Below are 19744 nucleotides of genomic sequence, written 5' to 3'. Positions count from 1 at the left end.
CTGCCAGGGGAAGTGCTGACCCCCAGTCAGAAGACAGGAAACAGGCCCATTTCCACCCCATCCTCAGGGCCCCAGCCCCCTTCCCTGGCAGCAGCCTGTCTCCCAGAAGGGTTCTCAACCTTGGCTGCACGTTGGAGTCGCCCAAAATTTAAAAAGTACTGATGTCCACTTCCAGGCGTTCTCATTTCATTGGTTTGGGGTGGAGACTGAGCTTTAGGGAATCTAATGTGCAGCAAGACTTGAGAACCCGCGGCTCCTGGCAGCAATAAAGCAAAACTTTTTGAAAAATAGTATATATGTATTTTTAAAACAGCAATGGCAATATTTTATTTTTTAACCTGAATGATGAGATTTGTTTTCTTTAAACAGTTCTTTATTTATATATTTTAGGTCACCAGAACTATTTTGTAATAAAATTTTAAGAGTTGATATTTTAAAAATAATACGAAAATAAATGTAATGAGAGAAAGTAGAGCTTGGTTCTACTTCCTTATATTTATTTGCTGGTTTGCTATTATTGCATTTTCATCTTTTTTTAAAATCCTCACCCAAAGATATTTTTTCCTTTGATTTTCTAGAGAGAGTGGAAGGGAGGGGGAAAAGACAGAGAGGAATGACCAGGTCTCCAGGGTCTCGAGCCCACAGCCTTGACCGGGAATTGAACCCGAGTGAAACCCTTCAGTTCGAGGGCCAGTGCTCTGACCACTGAGACAAACTGGCCAGGGTTTTTTTATTAAAATTTTTTTTTTTTTTAATTTTAGAGAGGGAGGGAGAGGAGGAGAGAAACAACCATCGGCTGTCTCCTGCTCCTGCACACCCCTTACTGGGGATCGAGCCTACAACCCGGGCTTGTTCCCCAACTGGAACTGAACAGGGCGATGCCCCACCGAGCCACATCCACCAGGGCTCATGTGCATTTTCAATTACTCCCTAGTGGGGAGGATGCCCAGGGGTTCTCACATCCTTCATCTGTCCTCAGGGGTTAGCCCTCTGCTTAACAACTTCAGTACAACTATGTGATGTGGTCCACAGTAGGCAGTCAGATGAAGGCGATATTCCCACTGCCTCTGCCCTGCCCCCTGCCTCTAGCTCCAGACACTCTATTTTAAGAGAAACACTGGTAAATGGGTCTTCGAAGGACAACCAGTAGGGGGCCTGAAAATCAGTCGTGAGAGGGGCCTGGCAGGAAGAGGGAAGGGCTCAACGTCAGTCTTCCTTTACCTGAAGGACTTTGAGAAGTGGCTCCAGGGCTGCCCCAGACCCAGGAGGCACCGACAAGCAGATCACAGGAAAGGTCCCACCAGGGAGGGGCTGTCTTGGGGGGCAGGGAGCTCCCCATGGCTGGGAGCCTTAGTGCACTCCAAAAACTGCCCCCTGTGTGGGCTGTGGGGCAGGGTTGGTATCCCCAGACCCCAGGAGTAGTCCTGCAAGGCCTAGTGGTATCAGGGAGCCCTCATGGTGGGGAGTTGGGTTGCATGACTTCCACGGGAGATGTGAGCCTGGGTTATGCCATTATGAACATACAGGGCCCACGGCAGGGTCCTCACACCTGGCTGGTGTCAGGATGGCCCACAGGGGTAAAAACAGCTTGCTGGGCCCCACCCCGTACTTCCGGACACAATAGATCTGGGATGGGGCTCAAGAATTTGTCTTTCTAACAACCTCCCAGATGTTGCTGGTGCTGCTGATCTGGGACCACACTCTCAGGGCCCAGAGGTTGGTTCTGTCGCATATGACCTAGAGAGGAGGGGTCCAACCCCCATTCTAATGGCACGCACTGTGTATCCCATATTCTTGGGGCACTTTTATCTTTATGACCTCTCTCGGTTCTGATCCCCTGAGTATCTCCCTAAGCCGTAAAGCTGGGCATCTCTCCATCTCATTGACCCAGAGGGAGAACTGCCTTGTTTCCTTTGTACATGTCAATGAAGTGCTGGGCTAAAGGAGGGGTTTCTACCCCAGTATCTCAACAACTTCCACTTGAATATCTAGCTCCCATCTCCTTAAAGAGCCTCTCCATTTCCACCCTCTTGGGCTCTGATTTCCTGGGTGCCCTATGCTGTGATCCTCGGGGTTCTCCCTGCCCCCACCTCCTGTTCCTGGACCAGTGTCCGCACGGCAGTTCAATTCTCGCTTTGAATGCCTTTTCTTACCCAGCAAGCCATGGGGGTCCCATTGTCCACCCCAAGAGGCACACCGAGGCCCCACTCCAAGCAACAGTTTCACTCTTGGATACAGTCTGGTGCCAGCTGTTAAGATAGTAAAGTTTTACTCCATTATCCTAAGTATCCCCTAGACTGTCCCTGTCTCATTTAAACAATTCTGTGGAATCCAGCTGAGTTGGAGTCAGAAGCAACTTCAGAGATCATGGGTCCAGATGTCCTGAGGTTGTGGTCCACGGACTCCTCAGCCGGGCTCAGGGGAGCCACGAGCTTGGGTGGCGTTTCCACTCACCAGGAACGAGGCAGCGAACCGTGCCGGCACTGGCAGTACTTGTGACTTGGTCACAAATGAAGTCATAGGTGCTTTCAAATCTCATTTCAATTGTGTCAGATTTCCCAAAGCATCATTTCTGTGCACCGCTGCTTTGAAATTAGACTGGCTTTAGACTCACTGCCAGATCATGTTACTAGTACGTCAATGTAGAAGCATGTGCTACAATATCCAATTTTGTTTTTTAATGCATATTTTGATAACCCTGTTTTTTATGCATTAGAAACACTATTCTGAGAACACACTGGAATAACAAAGAGATCTATGGCCCTTCCTTTCCGGATCTGTTTTCCGCACTGACACTGTCCATAGGCCTCCCCGTTTCCCTTCTCCCCTTTGGGCGGGAAGAGAAGCATCCTCTTGGGTGAGGGCCCCTCCTCTGCGAGTTACCTCCCAGAAACGGCCGGCAGGGGGAGGTAGCCACCAGGGTATGAGTAGAGAGAGGATTCAGGAAGGCTTAAAACGCTACAGCAAATTTGTCATAAAATCCACGTGAGTTAGGTAAAAAGGGTCTTCTAACGTGTCTAAATTATTTTTAAAAATAAATCAAGGTTTGTTATATCTGAACCTAGAGATTTTGCTCCTTTCCAACCATTGGCCACTGTGGAACCCTTCAGCCAGCTCCGAGATTGGGCACCTGTTCTGAGCCAAGCACCATGCCAGGCACTTAGAGGGGCTTGGGAAATTGGAAAAGACCCGTGCTCCAGAGTGTGGAAAGCTCGAAATGCAACAAACAGGACCATTTTATATTCAAGTGTTAGGTGTTAGTACCAGTCCCAGACTTTCCTTTAATTAAAAAAAAAATTGAGCTCAAATTGTGGTTTATTTTTGGTTCAATGAATGGGGAATGCATGAAGGAGTCTGTTTGAAGATTGGATTCCCCTTCCATCCCTGACCTCTGAATTGCCTCCGCGTTGCAGGAACACAGTGGGAAAAGCATCCTGCTGGGAGGCAGGCCCAGGGTGAGGCAGGACCCAGCTGCTGGTCAGTCTTGCCCGAAGCCTGCCAGGAAAGCCTACTGTTCCCTGGTCACCTCATGTATAGGATGGGGCCGGGAGTTTTCCTCCTCTTACAGAAAGCTGTGAGTGACAGGCTGGGGAGGGTGACTGTGCCAGCATAGAGCAGGAGCTCTGACGTTGCTGACCAGGCCATGGCCCTCCTGGGGGGTAGTGCCCTTTAATGTGGGCAGAAGGAATGTTGGGCCCCCAGCGTTCCCTCCCCAGGCGTGGTGGGAGCGGCAGTTGAATGGGGCAGTTGGAGAGGAGGGCTCAAGGCAGGTGGGACAAGGCAAGTCAAACAGGTGGCGGGCAGAGGAACCCAGGCAACATCCTCTGAGTCCCGTGCCTCTGACCCCTCCTCTTCTCCCTCTGGTCCTCAGGACACCAGTGCTTCCTGCGCAGGTAAAGCTCCTCTCTGCAGGGGTCAGTCTCGGTTAGCCCAGGGGCCTTCTCTCATCCCAGCACAGGCTGCCATGCGGGAGGAGGCAGGGACTTGGGGTCTCCCAGAGCATACGGGAGGCCTGGGGCACTTCCAGTTCTGGAGCCCTCAGTATCATAAAAGAAAAAGTAGCATTGCCCAGACAGACTCACACACACACAGACTCGCACACACACTCTCACACTCACACACTCGCACTGTACTGTTCACAATTTAATGACTTGATTTATTCTTAAAAACCTTGAATTCATAGTCCACTATTGCGTGGCTCACCCGGGTGTAAAACGGGAGTTCTCATTTTTCCTGTCTGGTCCAAAACTCTCTAACTGAATGGGTGATCTCATTTGAAGAGACCATCAATGGTCAACCTTGGGGCCTCTGGGGGTGAGAGCACTTTAGCAAAGCCCCCATTCTGCACCCCTAGGCTTTGTGTTCTCTCACTGTGCCCTCTCCCCACCTCCTCCCTCCCTCTCCTACACCAGCCACACATCACTCGAGGGTCTTCCTCCCGGGTCCAGCTGCCACGTGGGTGCTGGGGACAGCTGGAGAGGACAGACAGGAGAGGTGAGGGACAGACACTGGAGGAAGGGCCTGTGAGAATTGGGGGAAGGTGACCATCAGCAATTGGTAATTTGGGTGGCTTTCAATTAAAAATGAACAGATTAAGAAAGAACAGGAAGCGTTTTGTGATTAAACGTGCACCCGCATTCGGTTGGTTCAGGGCAGTCCGAAGGAAGGGCTTCCATTCTGGGCAGTAACGAAAGCTTAGAATCCAGTCCTCAAACAAGATATCGTTCATTGTTCATTTTCTGGGTTAGAGAGGCAAAAATAGAACATAATCGAGCAAAGCGGAAAACGTTTTTTCCTGAAATGTCCTCTAGATGTCTTTGGCCCTCCCTCTTTGGAGAGAAACAAGGAAAGAGAAAAATGAGTCTACTATAAGGAAGAGAGTAGTGCAAATATGATAGTAAATGCCAAGTCACTCAGAGCCCCAGAGTCGGGGACAATGAGGAGCAGTGGGGACTGTGGCAAATGGGAGCCTGTATGCCCTGTCAGAGAGGGGTGGACACTGCCAGCATGAGCCGATTGTAGCCACACAGGCATAGAGCGCTCCTGAATTTGACAAGCCACAGGTCTTCTTTTACTGTGGTATCTCCCAATTCAAATAAAAAATAAAAATAAAAAATAGCACAGCCCAAAGAAAATGGACCTGTGAGTTGTATGTGGTACGCAATTCACCGGTTTAGGTCCCGTGCTCTGAGCAGAGACCTTCCTGCTTCTGCTTTGTGGGGCCTGTTAAGGTCAGGTGAGGACACCCCTCCAGCAAGCAGAAGGACACATGCACAGGGACCTGTTCCCACTCCTGTCCACCCCCAGATGCTCCCAGGGGAGAAGGCAGGCCAGGAAGAATCGAGGGGCCACCACGCCCAGGTGCTCCCTCCTCCCAGCTCCATCAGCAGCCCGGCCCCGCCCGGCCCCGCCCCGCCCTGCCCCAGGACCCCAGGACCCCAGGACCCCAGGACCCCAGGACCCCAGGACCCCAGGACCCCAGGACCCCAGGACCCCAGGGCCCCAGGAAGCAGATTGATCCCTCCAGGCAGTGCCTCACTCCTGGCAGAGGATGGCATGACAGACGGGATAGAGACATTAGCCAAAGCAGACTTCCTGATTCTGAAAGTCTCCTTTCCCCAGGGACTGCCAAATTTAGCAAAGTGCCGTTCCAAGTGCCGTTCCAGCTGCCGTGCCTCCGAGCCCCGCGGGAGTCTAGCTTCCCTGTGGGTGCCGTGCTCAAGGCACTGTGCCCACACCAACTCCCAGGCTCGATTCCCTGACCTGGCTGGGAATGCAGGTCCCCTGTGTCTGGCTTCTTGGAGTCTGGAGCCTCCAGGCAAGCTGATGCCCGATTGCTGCCAGGACACTTTGCCATTAGAAAAGTGAGGGAATCAGCCCCGGCCAGTGCGCTCAGAGGTTAGAACGTCGGCCTATGGACTGAGGGGTCTCTGGTTTGACTCCCCGTCAAGGGCACGTATCTGGGTTGTGGTTTCATCCCAGGCCCTGGTCAGGAAGCGTGCAGGAGGCAACCAATCGATGCATCTCTCCCATATCAATGTTTCTCTCTCTCTCCCCCTCCTTCCTTCCTTCCACTCTCTCTAAAAAAATCAATGGAAAAAAGTATCCCTGGGTGTGGATTCAAAAAAAAGGGAGGGACTCATAGAAGTCATAGGTGAGCAGTCTCCACGGACAGACAGGGAGGCCGAGCCCTCGGAAAGGACCAGAGTCCGAGGGTCGGGGGCAGCTGGACAGGGAGGAGCGTCGCCCGGGCTGGCTGCTGGGGGCCAGCGACGCCTGGCGTGGCACTTCCAAGCCGGGAAAGCACGCGCAGTGCCACGGAAGGAAAACAACCCACCCCTGGGGGGCTAGCTCTTGAAAAAGGTTAAACTTTTTATTTTGAAATGATTTCAAACTTACAGCAAAGCAACAAGAATAATGTTAGAAGGTCCTAACTACCCTCCATTCCGACTTGCAGGTGAACACGAGGCCACCTTGGCTTTCCTTGGGCGTAATCATGGCTTTCCTGACACGTCTGGGAGGGAGCACAGGTCTGCTCCGTGATCTCTAAATACTTCAGTATCATTTCCTAAGAATAAGGACGTTCCCTCACATGAGAGTTACCAAAATTATTATCAAACGATTCTGAAAGTGAGGAAACTTACTCTGGTAGAATGCTGTTTACCAGATCTACCGCCAGATTCAAGTCCCCGGTTGCAGTCCATCCCCAGTGTCCTCCCGGGCCAGCATCGAACACAGGATCACGTGTTGCTTTCGCTGTCACGTCTCTTTAGTTGCCTTTAATGTGAAATGTTCCCTCCCCCGTCTTTGTCTTCTGTGGTAACTAACACTTTTGAAGTGCACAGAACAGTGTTCTGTAGAATGTTCCTTCCTTTGGTTTGTCTCATATTTCCCCACAAGCAGACTCGGGTCAGCTGTTGTCTATAGAAACCCCATGTGAGGGCCGTCTTGGCCGCTCCCCGAAGCTTGTTGAACCCGGGTCCGGTTGGCCAGAAGGGAATTCTCACTGGAAACACTGACTGAGCCACATCCGGTGTCTCCCTGGATTCTTTGAATTCTGGGATTCCATGGTTCTCTCTCCAAAATAATCTCTGTTAGGTTTTAGAACTTGCCATGAGCTCTTTCTTCAACAGCTAATCTGCTCTGCTCGGGCTCACTCTCTGGGTAGCCCTCGGGGCCGTGCGGGCAGGGAAGTGGTGCAGAGGCAGTGGGAAGCCACGGGCAGTGGTCAGGGCACGGCCACGGCCACGGCTGGGCTGTTCGCGCCCAGGGCTGCGGCAGTGACTGGGAAGGTGGGAGGCGGGAGAAAACTCCGTGCACGAGGCCGGGCCTGGGTCTGGATCTTCCTCCTCTTGCCCCTCTGTCCAGAGCTGGACAGTGTTCATTCAGGTAGCCAAGGATCCACCTAAGGGAGAGAAGCCACTTTTCTTAGTTTTCTCGGTGTGAGCACCCCTGCAGGAGCTGGCAGCTGTGCACCGTCTTCCTGCAGAAAATCCAGAAGAGCGGGAGCTGGCACTTTGCTTAGAGCAGGCTGTGAAGGGCTTGCTGGTGAACTCACAAATGGAAGTCTTGTGGCTCCTGGGGCATAGGTCTGGTACCATTAGTGTTACTTTCAACCTATTTGTGTCTTTATGGCCACACCCCCATAAACGTGGAAGGCTGATTGGCGAATCTATGTCTGAGGGGTTGGGGCAAGGGAGCTGGTTGGGGCGGAACAGAGACTGACTGATCCTATTGCAGTGCCCTCATCTCTCACTGAAGCCCCTCATCTCTCTGCTGCAGAGTGAAAGTGTCCCTAGGCCTAGAGCCCAGGGCTCCAGGCTGCCGCCAGGATGGTGGGTGAAGGCCCCTACCTCATCTCTGATCTGGATCGGCGAGGCCGTCGGAGATCCTTCGCAGAGAGATATGACCCCAGCCTGAAGACCATGATCCCAGTGAGACCCTATGCAAGGTAAGCCAGGGGAGGGCTGGGGGAAGGCCAGGTCAGGACTTCCAAGAACAGTTTCCAGTCCATCAGAAGAGTGGGGACTGCCCCTGTTCCCCCTACTGTGCTCTCTATGCTTGTCCTTTTGTCTTTCCATTCATCAATCTATCCATCGTCCATCCATCTATCCATCATCATTCATTCACCCACCCTGCCACCCATCCACCCACCCATCCACCCATCCACCCATCCATCCACCTTCCCATCCATCCATCCATCCATCCATCCATCCATCCATCCATCCATCCATCCATCCATCCATCCATCCACCCACCCACCCATCCACCTTCCCATCCATCCATCCATCCATCCATCCATCCATCCATCCATCCATCCATCCATCCACCCTCCCACCCTCCCACTCATCCATCCACCATTATTCATTCATGGACCCCTCACTTCTTGACCCCTCCTCTCCTTGGGTGAGAGGGAGACAATGGCTAATATTTAAGGAGATGCTCACTAGCACCCTATTATATATGGTGTTGGCTTCACACGAACACAATAGACTTACATAATCTAAAGAGCACAGATACTAATAACATCTAATAAAATAATTAGGAAATGATGACTTTTGAGTACTTATTGCTTTTGTCTTTAAGATAATTTATTTAAATTTATGTCATTTGATTTTTAATATTGTCTATGTTTAACAATCCTCTCATAAAATTCCTGAAAATTTACCAATTGGCTCCCACATGCTGGTCCGATCACACTGCTGCTCAGAGAACTGTGGGTGCAAGTCACAGGTTCTGAGCATGGCTGCAGCTATTACTGATGTTAAGAACTTGTACCAGGGACTGAGGGCAACGGCCCCAATGTCCTGGAACACCGCTGTCTCATTTGTCTTAGGTTGGCGCCCAACCCCGTGGATGACGCAGGGCTGCTCTCGTTTGCCACGTTTTCCTGGCTCACACCAGTGATGGTTAGAAGCTACAAGCACATGCTGGCTATGGACACTCTGCCCCCACTGTCGCCGTATGACTCATCTGACACCAACACCAAAAGGTACCAGGACTCACTTGGGTCATCTCAGGAGAGGATCCCGCCCCAGAGAGGGACCGTGAGCCCTTTAGTGCTCCCATTTCCCAGGTGTGGAAATTGACACCCACGGGTCCTAGTGGCCCTTCTCAGTGGCTGAGGCGTGGACCGGGCTACCTGAGCTTGGTCCAGTGTCTGGGGAGGTGAGGACTGGGGAGACTTGGTGGGAGACAGGGCGGCCTGAGGCTCAGGACACCTGGCCGGGTGTCGCGGGGTTGCAGGCGCTCTGTGCTGCCGCATGCAGTTCCAGACATCACACTGTGCCCTTTAAAAACCGTGGGTGGACTTTTGTTTCACAAAGCAGGTTTAGGTGGAACCCAATGAAACTGCCAGTACTTGACAATTTCAACTTGCAGAAACATTCGGCCTAATTCACGGCCATTGTAGAAATGTTAAAGCAGCAGCACCCTGCGCAGGGGAAGTGCCCGCGCCCTGGCCCGCCCAGCCCCGCAGGCGCTGCTTCTGGGTGGGTCTGCCGGCCGAGCAGTTGTTTCCTTCCTCCCGGCTCCCGGGCGTCATCCTGACGGACCATGATGTCTCAGGCGTGGGAAAGCCTTCCAGCTCTCTCTGCGTTTGTTTCCCCTGGAAGTCTTCTCACCTTTGGCCACAGGGGCCACAGGCAAGGCGCAGCCTGGAGCATGTGCTTAAAGGGCGGGGAGTCTCATCGTGGTCTTGCAGCCTCGGTCTTGCAATCCGTCTACAACTGTGCGCTGCGGAAATCTCAGTCTGTGGTAGTTTCCAAAACCTACAGTCTGGAGAAAACCGTCAGTGATTGTGGAAAGAAAGGGGCTGGACCAGGGCCTGGGCCGGTGTTTCTTACCCCTCTGGCCAATACGTCTGCTTCCACGTACCCAGCATCGACTCAGATCCTCTCCTCTTCCAGGCTGTGTCCTGTGCCTAGGGGATCTTGTCCATTCCGAGGGCTTAAACGCCAGCACAAGCTGGCAGCCTTAATGACGCGCTCAGTCCATGTTCCTCCTCCAGGCTCAACTCCTCTGCCCGCCGTCCCTCTGGGAAGCTGCGCGGGGATCTTCTATCTAAATCACCTTCTAGCTGAAGCTGGATTCTTGACCCTCGACCCCACTGACAAGGTCCCCCCGCCTTCCTCCTTTCCCACCCCTGCAACCTCCCCTCACATTTGGCCAAGCCGGAAACCTGGGCTCCTTCGCCCCCTCCCTAAGCACTCACATTGAATTCATCAGTAGGTTCTCTTGTCTCTCTCCATCCATCTTTCCTCAAATCCGTTTCCTTCCATCCAGCGTCAGGCTGCATGTCACCTGGACGCCACATTTCTTACTGTGGTCTCCCTGCTCTTGCCTTTGCTTCCCCACCATCCACTCTCTCACGGCAGCGGCTGTTTTTAGAAGGACGGCGTCACCGGGTCATGCCCGCTGAAAAGCCCTCAATGGAGTCCTTTGCGTTGGGAGAGAAATCTAACCCCCTCCCCGGGAGCTCTGGCCTTCACAGTGTCAGGCTGGCCCTTCTCCCCCCCCCCCCCCGTCCCACTGTCCTTCTTTCTCATCTTTGAGATGGACAGACTCCTCCCGCCCAGAAAAGGTGTTTCTCTTGATTTCTCCGTTGCCGCTGTCTTTCGTCAGAGCTGGCATTGCGCCAGAGATGGGCAGCGGGAGCAGGAAATGGGAGCCTGGGAAGCGCCCCGTGCCAGGCCCTCCCACGTCCTGTCCATGCTGTAAGGGAGACGGAGAGTCAGTGCCGCTTGTCTGGAGCCACCTGTCCAGGGCGAGGGTCGTGCGATGCACCCTGTCAAGGTGTGACCATCCGGGTGGCTCAGAAGGGCAAGTGGAAACCTGAGTCCCTTTCTTCCTTCCTCTTCCGCCCTCACAGATTTCGAGTCCTCTGGGACCAAGAGGTAGAAAGGGCAGGTCCTGAGAAAGCCTCTCTGGGCCGAGTGGTCTGGCAGTTTCAGAGGACGCGGGTGTTGATGGGCACCCTGGCCAACATGCTGTGCATCGCCATGGCAGCCATAGGGCCGGTGAGTGGTGGCCCTCTGCCTTGTCCCCCGGTCCCCAGACTGACAGAGAATGTCATTAGTTATTCTCTACGAGCTGGTGGGTTTAGTGCATTGTCATTATCTTTGAGCTCCTTGGGGGCAGATTTTCATAAAGCTAATCCCCGCCAAGCACAGCAGCAGCCACTGAAATTAATTAAAAAGTTTGCCTTGTCAAGCCTGCGTGCTGACATTCTGGAGGCCGCCCGTCCCGGCCTGCGCCCCAGGGGCCCTCTCCTCTCCCCGCCGCGCTGTTTTACAGACGGTCCTCATTCACCAAATCCTCCAGCAGACTGAGAGCATCTCCAGGAACGTCTGGGTGGGCGTTGGCCTGTGCGTAGCCCTTTTTGCCACCGAGTTTACCAAAGTCCTCTTTTGGTCCCTTGCCTGGGCCATCAATTACCGCACGGCGATCCGGCTGAAGGTGGCCACCTCCACCCTGGTGTTCGAAAACCTGGTGTCCTTCAAAACGCTGACACGCATCTCTCTTGGTGAGGTAAGCTGGTCCAGGAGTCTGGCCTAGAAAACGCCATCCTAAGTGTTCTATGTGTGAGGCGTGTTCCCTTTGGCAGTGTCCTGCCCCCTAGGCCCCATCTCCCTGCTCAGTGAGGTGGTAGAGACTCAAATCCCTGGAGGCATTCAGGGAAAGGAGGGCTCCATTCAAGCTGCTCCACGGTGGAGAGTTTGGGAAGTCTTCTGTGTCCCAGTTAGGCTTTGGGGTGACCTTGTCCCCTCCCCCCCAATGATTTTTTTTAGAGAGAATGGAGGGGAGGGTGGAAAGGGAGAGAGAAACATCGATGTGAGAGAGACACATGGATTGGTTGCCTCCTGCACGCGCCCTGACCTGGGCTGGGGATCGAGCCTGCAACCGGGGTATGTGCCCTTGACAGGGAATCGAACCTGAGGCTCTTTGGTGCACGGGGTGACGCTCTAACCACTGAGCAAAACCAGCCGGGAAATCCTCTCCTTTTGATTGTCAGTGAGGGCATGGGAGCGGTACAGAGCCTACGAGAGTCATGTGATAAAACTGACTGGCCAATATATCTGGGATTCCATTTGTGTAGTATTTGGGGTGCCAAAGCCATAATAAAGACCGTGCCTGCTGGACTTCACAGTTGACATTTTCTTAAGCCCTTAATCCTTAGCAATGAAATCCTTACCATGAACACAAGAAGAGTCCTCTGGTCCAGGGAACCCCAGGTGGCGCAAGGTGTGGTCATGACAACCTGTGTCCACTAAGCCTACATCAGCTGCATATAACCCTCTATAGCAATGGATTAAACAAAATTAATCTCTTTCACTCTGTCTGCAAAGAGTCTGGAAGAGGTCAGTGCAGAGCTGGCCTGAGGCCTTCTAGATCTTTCTATCGCTCTTCCCCACTGTCCTGGAACATGGCCCCCAGGATGGTTCAAGGTAGACACTGGAGACCGCGCCATCCCCGCCACACTTCAGATAGCTGGTTGGGGGGGAGTGAAGGCCCAGGCTTCCTTAAGAGTTCATCCCCAAAGTCCCACCTGACACTTCGGCTTCAGTCTCGTTGCCCTTAACATAGTCACATGGCCACACTCCCTCCACAAAGGAGGCCGGGAGGCGCAGTCTTTGGCTGGCACGGGCTGCCCTCCCCGAGCCGAGCGTGCCAGCGAGGAGCGAGCCGAGACGGCGCCGGCCTCTTCCCGCCCTTGGCTGGGCGCTCAGGTCCAGAAGCCTGGCCTCTTCCAGGTCAGGCGGGACTGAGGCCCACAAGACTCCCTGTGCTGGTCCCAGTGTCCCTCTCCCCTCCTCAGGCGCCCAGCCACGGCGACAGTGTCCGCTGACCCGCCCCCGCCTGACCCGTGTGCTTTCTTCCCAGGTGCTCAATGTGCTATCGAGCGATAGCTATTCCCTGTTTGAAGCTGCCTTGTTTTGTCCCCTGCCAGCCACCATCCCCGTCCTCATGGGTGTCTGCGCGGTGTACGCCGTGTTCATCCTGGGGCCCACGGCGCTCGTCGGGATAGCCGTGTACCTCGTCTTCATTCCCATCCAGGTACGGGGTGGCCCGTCCCCGCCACCATCCCTGCCACCGTCCCCGCTCCGCACCTGCCTCCCGCACGTGCTCTGCCGGGCGGCTTCATTCCCAGGCTCGGCCCGGAGCCGGCGCCCCCCGGTGCTCCCAGACGTGCTCTTCTGGGCACAGTGTAGTTTAGAGACAAACACAAAGCTTGAATTTGAATGTCCCGGGGAGGGGACAAGGCGTGCTTCTCCCATTTGCCAGAGCCCGGGCGCCGGCTGCACCCCGTGGTCCGCGGAGCCACGCCACTGGCCCATGCGTGCTGGCCCCGGACCCGCGGGCCCGGTGAGACGCTCAGGCCAGCTTCCCTGAGGACCTCTCCTGGCTCTGCTACTCCAGCCCCTCGGCTTCAGGCCAGCTGCAGCTCCACACTTCTCCTCCAAAACGGCATCTGTATCTTGATTTCAGGTGTTTATGGCGAAGCTCAATTCAGCCTTCCGAAGATCAGCAATTTCGGTGACGGACAAGCGGGTTCAGACCATGAATGAGTTTGTGACCTGCATCAAGCTGATTAAAATGTATGCCTGGGAGAAATCTTTCACCAAGACCATCCGAGGTGGGCTGTGCAGCGGCTTGAGGCAGAATCACCCTGCAGAACAGGCTCTTCCTAAGGGGTCCTGAGGTCTCTGGGGCTGGGCATGCCAGAAGGGGGCTGATGGGGCTCTGACTGGCCCCGCAGGCTCTTCAAAGGATCAGGGAGATTTTATAATAGAAACAGGCATCTGTTCTGGTGAGGCCAGGGCTCAGCAGGTGAGTACCATATGGTTTGTCCTTTACTGGAGCAGATGGATGCTGGTGCTGACCAGTTAGTTACCTTTTCCAAAAATAATCCACTAAAACATTGTGAGCAGAAGAGCTGTCTCAAGCTATTTCCTTGAGTTAGAAGATGTCTACACGTACACACACACACACACACACACACACACTCACACATAATCCCCTCCATGCCTGCAGAAGCCTCATTGTCACTGGGTGACCCACTGGCTTGACATTTCTGCGCAAACGTGACGATGCATAGATAGCTTCTCTCTGAAAGACGATATTAAAACCATTTCAATCAAATATAAATGCAAATCTAATTGCAGGAACATTTACATAATTGCTGACAGAGACTCAGGTGCTTGGCCGGTTAATGGTCTGAACCACTGTTACAATTGACTCCCCGGATCTACAATTACACTTCTAGGCCAGCATGTAATTGGGCCTGAAGCTTCGTATCTGCGTTTTAGGGAGGAGCTTGCCCAAGGAAGGGCCCAGGTCGGGCCACGGGCCACTCCACAGCACCTGCTTTGAGGACCCAGAAACGCTTCCTCACCCATGAACTCACTTCAGTACAATTGACTTGATTGGAATAAATTTGTTTCCATGTGACTTAATTCAGTTTAACACAGGTCAGATTAAGTCAATAAGCATTTACCAAGTTGCTGCTGTGTGCAAGGCCGTGAGAGGTACACAGTGATCAGTGAAAGGGACCCTGCTTTTAAGATGAAGGAGGGACAAGCTAACTGAGCTCAGAATAGCTCCAAGTCTGTCGGCTTTACCTCCAGCATACCTGGAGTCTGTCTGCCTCTCTTCACTTCACCCCAGTGTGGTCCAAGCCGTTCCTCTCCTGGGCTACAGCAGTATTTCCAGATGCAGCCCCTGCTGTCCTCTCCCCCCACCGAAGTCCATTAGGCCCTCAGCAGCCTGAGTGACCTTTCTAATGTCAATCAGGTCCCTCCCTCCCCTGCTGGAAAATCTTTAGTGGCTTCTCATCACATTGAGATTATTGAAAGTGAGGACTTCGAAGGAAATCCAAATTCCTTCACTGGCCTATTACACCCTATTAGACCCAGCACGGCCCAGCTCCTGCTGACCTCACTGACCTTATCTCATCTCACCCCAACACCCGATGACTCCCTTGGGCCACTCGAACCTTCTGTGTGGTTTTAGAACAACAGCTGCACTCCCTCACCCTCAGGACCTTGGCAGGTGCTGTCCTTCTGCCTGGAATATCTTCTGCTGCACGTCCAAGAGGACTTTGTCTTGACTTTGGGTCTCCTCTAGGTGTCACTGACTCAGCGGCCTTCTTGACCAGAAGGTCCAGTCCCCACCTCTCCCTCTGAATCACTTCACCTGCTCATCTCTTTCCTGTCACCCAACACAATCTGTGACGGCCTTGTCTAGTTGTTTAGTGTCCATCGCCCTCCTGGGAGAGAGCTGAGACCCTGTCCACTCTGTTCCCAGCACCCAGCACAGCACCTGGCACGTCGCAGACATCAGATGAGAATGTGCTGACTGGGGGGACATGTGAATCAACTGTAAGATAAAATGGGTAAAATGCCATAGGGAACCAGAGATGCTCCAGAGGGGCGCGCACGTGGGCTGGAGGGACAGGCATCTGAGTGTGCGAGTCCGGATACCCGGAGACTCAGGATTGGAAGTGGCCTTGGAAACCCTCCAGTACTGCAGCCGGCAGAGCGTCTGGCTTTGGGCCCTGGCTTCCTGTGCTTCCTCCCATCTGAACTTCACAGCAGGAAACCTTAACACATTTGCAAGGAGGAGCAGGCAGGTGCTTGACATGCAAAACAAGACCACAGTGGACCGTTTTCTACTTTGCAGATATAAGGAAGAGGGAAAGGAAGTTACTGGAAAAAGCTGGATTTGTCCAAAGTGGAAACTCGGCCCTGGCCCCCATTGCGTCCACCATTGCCATCGTGTTGACCTTCACCTGCCACATCCTCCTGAGACGCAAGCTCACCGCCCCCGTGGTAAGGTGCCTCCCGAGCTGGCCTCTAGGGCACCTGACTCCCGCAGGTGCCCGTGGGCAGCTCCCCCCATCTCTGTCTGCACCGACATCGGGCCACCCCGCCCCCTGAGGATGGGCCCGGCTACGCAGGAGTTGCTCACACTTTTACACACAAGCGCGGGGGGCGGGGGTGATGAGGGGAGCCACGCAGCAACTCCTCCAGTCCGTGCGGGGCAAGGGTCGCAGTTAACGTTGCAACGCAATCTAACATTTGAAAAACAAAATTGAAACCAAACAAGCAACTGCCAGATTGTTTCCTACAGTGGCTGCACTGTTAGATCCCCACCAGCGGTGCACAAACAGGGTCCCGCGTTCTCGCCACCTCTCTCCTCTCCTTTTCGTCATAGCCACCCTAGTATGCGGAGTGGCGCCTCACCGCGGAGGGGCCGCTGTTTCTGTCTGTCGCAGGGAGAGTCCTAACCGGTCAGCAGGCCCGACGTCAGGTCGGTGGGCCTGGCGCGCTCCGGTAGGGCCTGGCAGTGGGCGCAGGCGCCATTCACCCTCCCGTTGGAGCCTGTTCTTAACCCCTGCGTTTATCTCCCCAGCTCCGGCCGCCACACACAGTCTGTGTCTAGGGCTCCTCTGATTGTGTTAAAGAAGCAGAAGGCAGAGGGTCTAATTCATGTTGATACTGCTCAAAGGAGAGTTTGTGGGGGTTCCCTGGGCAGGCAGAGTTGCGGGTCCTGGACAGGTGATGTGGGATTAGGGCCAGATTTATGGCAAATGCAGAGCCTCTCTTGCCTTGATTTTATGGGGTGTGAATGGGCAATGAGAGTCCCCGTGGTTGTGAGCACTGCTGCTCCCCCCAGCCTCGGAGTCAGGGGGAGCCCAGAGATGACTGCAGGGCACTCAGGTGCCTTAAAGGGGCCTGTGCTTTCAAAGGTAAAGAAACTGAGCTGGTGGGAAAACAGCCCTGGGTAGATTAAAGAGACAGACAACTAAAATAGTAAACTCATTGTCTGAAGGGTAAGTGGTTGGAGGAAAGTCAACCAAAGCAAGAAAAACTTGGAGAGAAAGAATGAAAAGCTAGTACAGGGAGGCTCCCGGGGAGGAATTGCTCCAAGCCCGGGGTCCTGAGGGGAGGATGGGGTGTTTGAGAAGACGGGTGCTCTGCAAGGGCGCCCCTGTGCTTCCTGGGAGGTGATTTCATTTCCTCAGCATCTCTGAGCCCGTTTACTCTTGCACAGCCTAGGAGCTGGGACCCAGCCTCGACTCTGAACGGCCTGGACAGAATGCTTCCCCATTACTGTGACTGCTTTATGGTTCACAAACAAACAAACAAACAAACAAACAAACAAACAAACAAACAAAAAGTTTTCCCCCCAACAACCCACCAAGCAAATTAACTTGAAACCAAATTGAACACACATAGCATTTTCTAAAACGATGATTTAGAAGAAGGCTAGACCAAGAACAGAGTCCCTGAACGCAAGGTGGGCATTTCTGTGGGCCTCTCTGCCAGGCCTGCCTGTCCATAAGGGGTCAGCCCCAAGGTGCTCGGTCCCACCTGCCAGCTCAGGTGGTCTGTCACCCAAGGCCTGTATTTCCTGAGCCAAGACAGTGCTCCTGGCCCTGGGGCCCTGAGCTCTTTGGAGATAGATTTAGGGCCAGATGTGATGAAGGAAGCATCCTCCATTGTTCTCTTAATGGACTAACAAGGCTTAGCTGAAGCCCGGGCCCTGTCCATGGGGCTCACTCAACAGCAGGCAGGATCATTCCGAATTTGTCAATGGAAGTTGTGTGATTTACCCCTTGAGTGGGTGGTGAGGGAGGTGCTGCCAATCAGAAGTTGGACAAATGAGAAGATGATGCCTGAGAGAGTAGACCACTCACCCCTGGGCGCCACCCGAGCAAGGAAGCCTGTCTTCATGGCCTCTATGATATTGACAGCCCATGGCCCAGGCTCAGTGAGAAGGGCCCAGTGAAGAGGGGAGGTGATTTTTTGCGGGATGGCAGCTGAACAAAGGCTCTCAAATCTGTCCTTGATGTGTGGGAAGGTGGGTCGTGGAGGCCAGACCCTAGGGTGGGAGAGCCAGAGGTCATTCTCAGAAGCCAGCCAGGGCCAAGCAGGTCCTTCCCGGGAACCTCTGCCATCACCCCCGGGGCTATGTGTGGTTCAGAGAAGGAGGCTCATATTCCAAGGGCCAGGTGCTTCTGAAGCAATTCAGAGAAGGAACAACTTGGGGAGCGCTGCACAGGGTTTTGAGGGAAGGGTCTTGAGTACGAATGTGGTTTGGGTGGAGGTTTCTGAAGGCACTCAGTGAGAGGCCTCCTTCGGACCTGTCCTCTCTCCCTCGGGCCTGTCCTCTCTGGATTGACAGAGACAAGGGAGTAGAGTTCCACTATTTTGGTGAAAATCCAAAAGCAAAATATATTAAGGTGTTCATGTTCCTAATTTGCCAACCCTTGATCTCTGAGCCATGAAATGAAAAACATTGCTCCTCTGGGAATCCCAACCATGCCAGGGTCTCCCATCTGAGTACGTCTGATCTTGTGGACATCACAGTTCAGAGCCAAGGCCACCCGCCCTGAACCCGATCTCTCTCGCTCCTCAGGCATTTAGTGTGATCACCATGTTCAACATGATGAAGTTCTCCATCGCAGTCTTGCCTTTCTCCGTCAAAGCAGCGGCCGAAGCCAGTGTCTCTCTAAGGAGAATGAAGGTATAGCTAACACTGGGCGAGTAGGGATGAGAGCACTCATTTTTGGGTGGGGAAACTCCCAGATACGGGGGAGCTGGCTGAGTCAACCCATTGGAGGGCTGGGTCACTGGCGTGGACATGGGGAGAAGGCCCCCGAGCAGAGTTGGATGGGTGTGTGTGGAGGAGGGTATGGGTAGAGTTTCCTAGGTGGTCCGCCCTTTTAGGAAAGGTGAGATGGAGTCTCTGTACAGAGGGACGATCCACTGACCCTCGGTCCTTATCGAAGCCCTAAATGTTAAGTTGTTCCAGGAGCAGGGCTGGGCTTGCGCTGAGCCACCCCCCCATTGCCTGTCTGGCTTGTGCTGTCACGGGTGTGGCGATGAAAGTGGTGGGGGGCGTCCTATTCATGCGACACTTAGTCGCTTTACTCACTCGATTATTTGTTCCTCAAAGACTGACTGTGTGCTTCCTACGTACAAGGCATTGTGGGAAATGCAAGTACAAGGAAGGGAGAGTCTTTACTCTCAAGAGCCCCCAGTAAGTGTAGGGGCAGGTGCCCCAGTAACTGCCATACACAGAGAGGAAATAAGCGACCCACAGGAGGGCAGATAAAGTGGCTCTGATGTTGAGGTAAGGACCGAAGGAGGAGGGCACTCCGGACAAGAGAAGAGCATGCCCACGTGCCCGTGAACCGACGGGAGGCCTTGCTCACTGCAGCCAGAAGTCTGGACGCCACCCCTGGCATCCTCAGTGTCTGAATCCCTCTCTCCCTACCGTCCACACTGACCCAAGCGAGCCCAGCTCGCTCATCTCCCGGTCACTAGTTCCCTCCATTTTAAAGGGCACCATGTGTAAGATCGTTTAGAAGGTACACTGTTGTAGGATCACTTTTTGAGTAAAAGACAAGAATCAGCACCCCCATATTAATTGTGTAGAGGACAGTGCTGGATATCTTAGCCTAGGACAGTGGACAGCGCTGCTTTTTGACTCCTCAGGCTCCTCTCGGGCCCTGCAGCCTCACCCTCGTTCAGTACTTCATCGTCTCTCTTCTGAACTATCGCAGTGACTCGGGCAAACTGTCCTTTCCCAACACTGTCCTCCTTGCATTCAGACTGTGTCTAGCACCTGAGAGCTGTGACAATGTTGGCATGAACACTGGTATCACCTTCTGGAAGTCACTGAATCTTGTCCCCTCAGGAGTGGGGCTGGGCCCTCCGTCAGCAGGTCCTCAGTT

At 53.7% G+C, this 19744-nt stretch overlaps 1 protein-coding gene across 3 annotated transcripts in view; it reads left to right on the top strand.

Annotated features, from left to right (window-relative positions):
- The first annotated feature begins 7832 nt into the window (after positions 1–7832).
- ABCC12 (ATP binding cassette subfamily C member 12) overlaps positions 7833–19744 on the top strand; it is a 45012-nt gene continuing 33100 nt past the window's right edge. For 2 of the 3 annotated variants that reach the window (XM_016213768.2, XM_087827415.1), the window contains exons 1-8: positions 7833–7951; positions 8837–8992; positions 10871–11018; positions 11296–11529; positions 12883–13056; positions 13489–13636; positions 15682–15830; positions 18424–18531. In XM_016213768.2, coding sequence (XP_016069254.2) covers positions 7833–7951; positions 8837–8992; positions 10871–11018; positions 11296–11529; positions 12883–13056; positions 13489–13636; positions 15682–15830; positions 18424–18531 — 1236 coding nt within the window. The remainder of the gene's footprint in view (positions 7952–8836; positions 8993–10870; positions 11019–11295; positions 11530–12882; positions 13057–13488; positions 13637–15681; positions 15831–18423; positions 18532–19744) is intronic. The other variant, XM_087827416.1, reaches the window with a different exon arrangement.

Source organism: Miniopterus natalensis, chromosome 18, assembly GCF_054644295.1.
Source record: "Miniopterus natalensis isolate mMinNat1 chromosome 18, mMinNat1.hap1, whole genome shotgun sequence".
Lineage (NCBI taxonomy): Eukaryota > Metazoa > Chordata > Mammalia > Chiroptera > Miniopteridae > Miniopterus > Miniopterus natalensis.
This window is presented reverse-complemented; position numbering and strand designations above follow the sequence as displayed.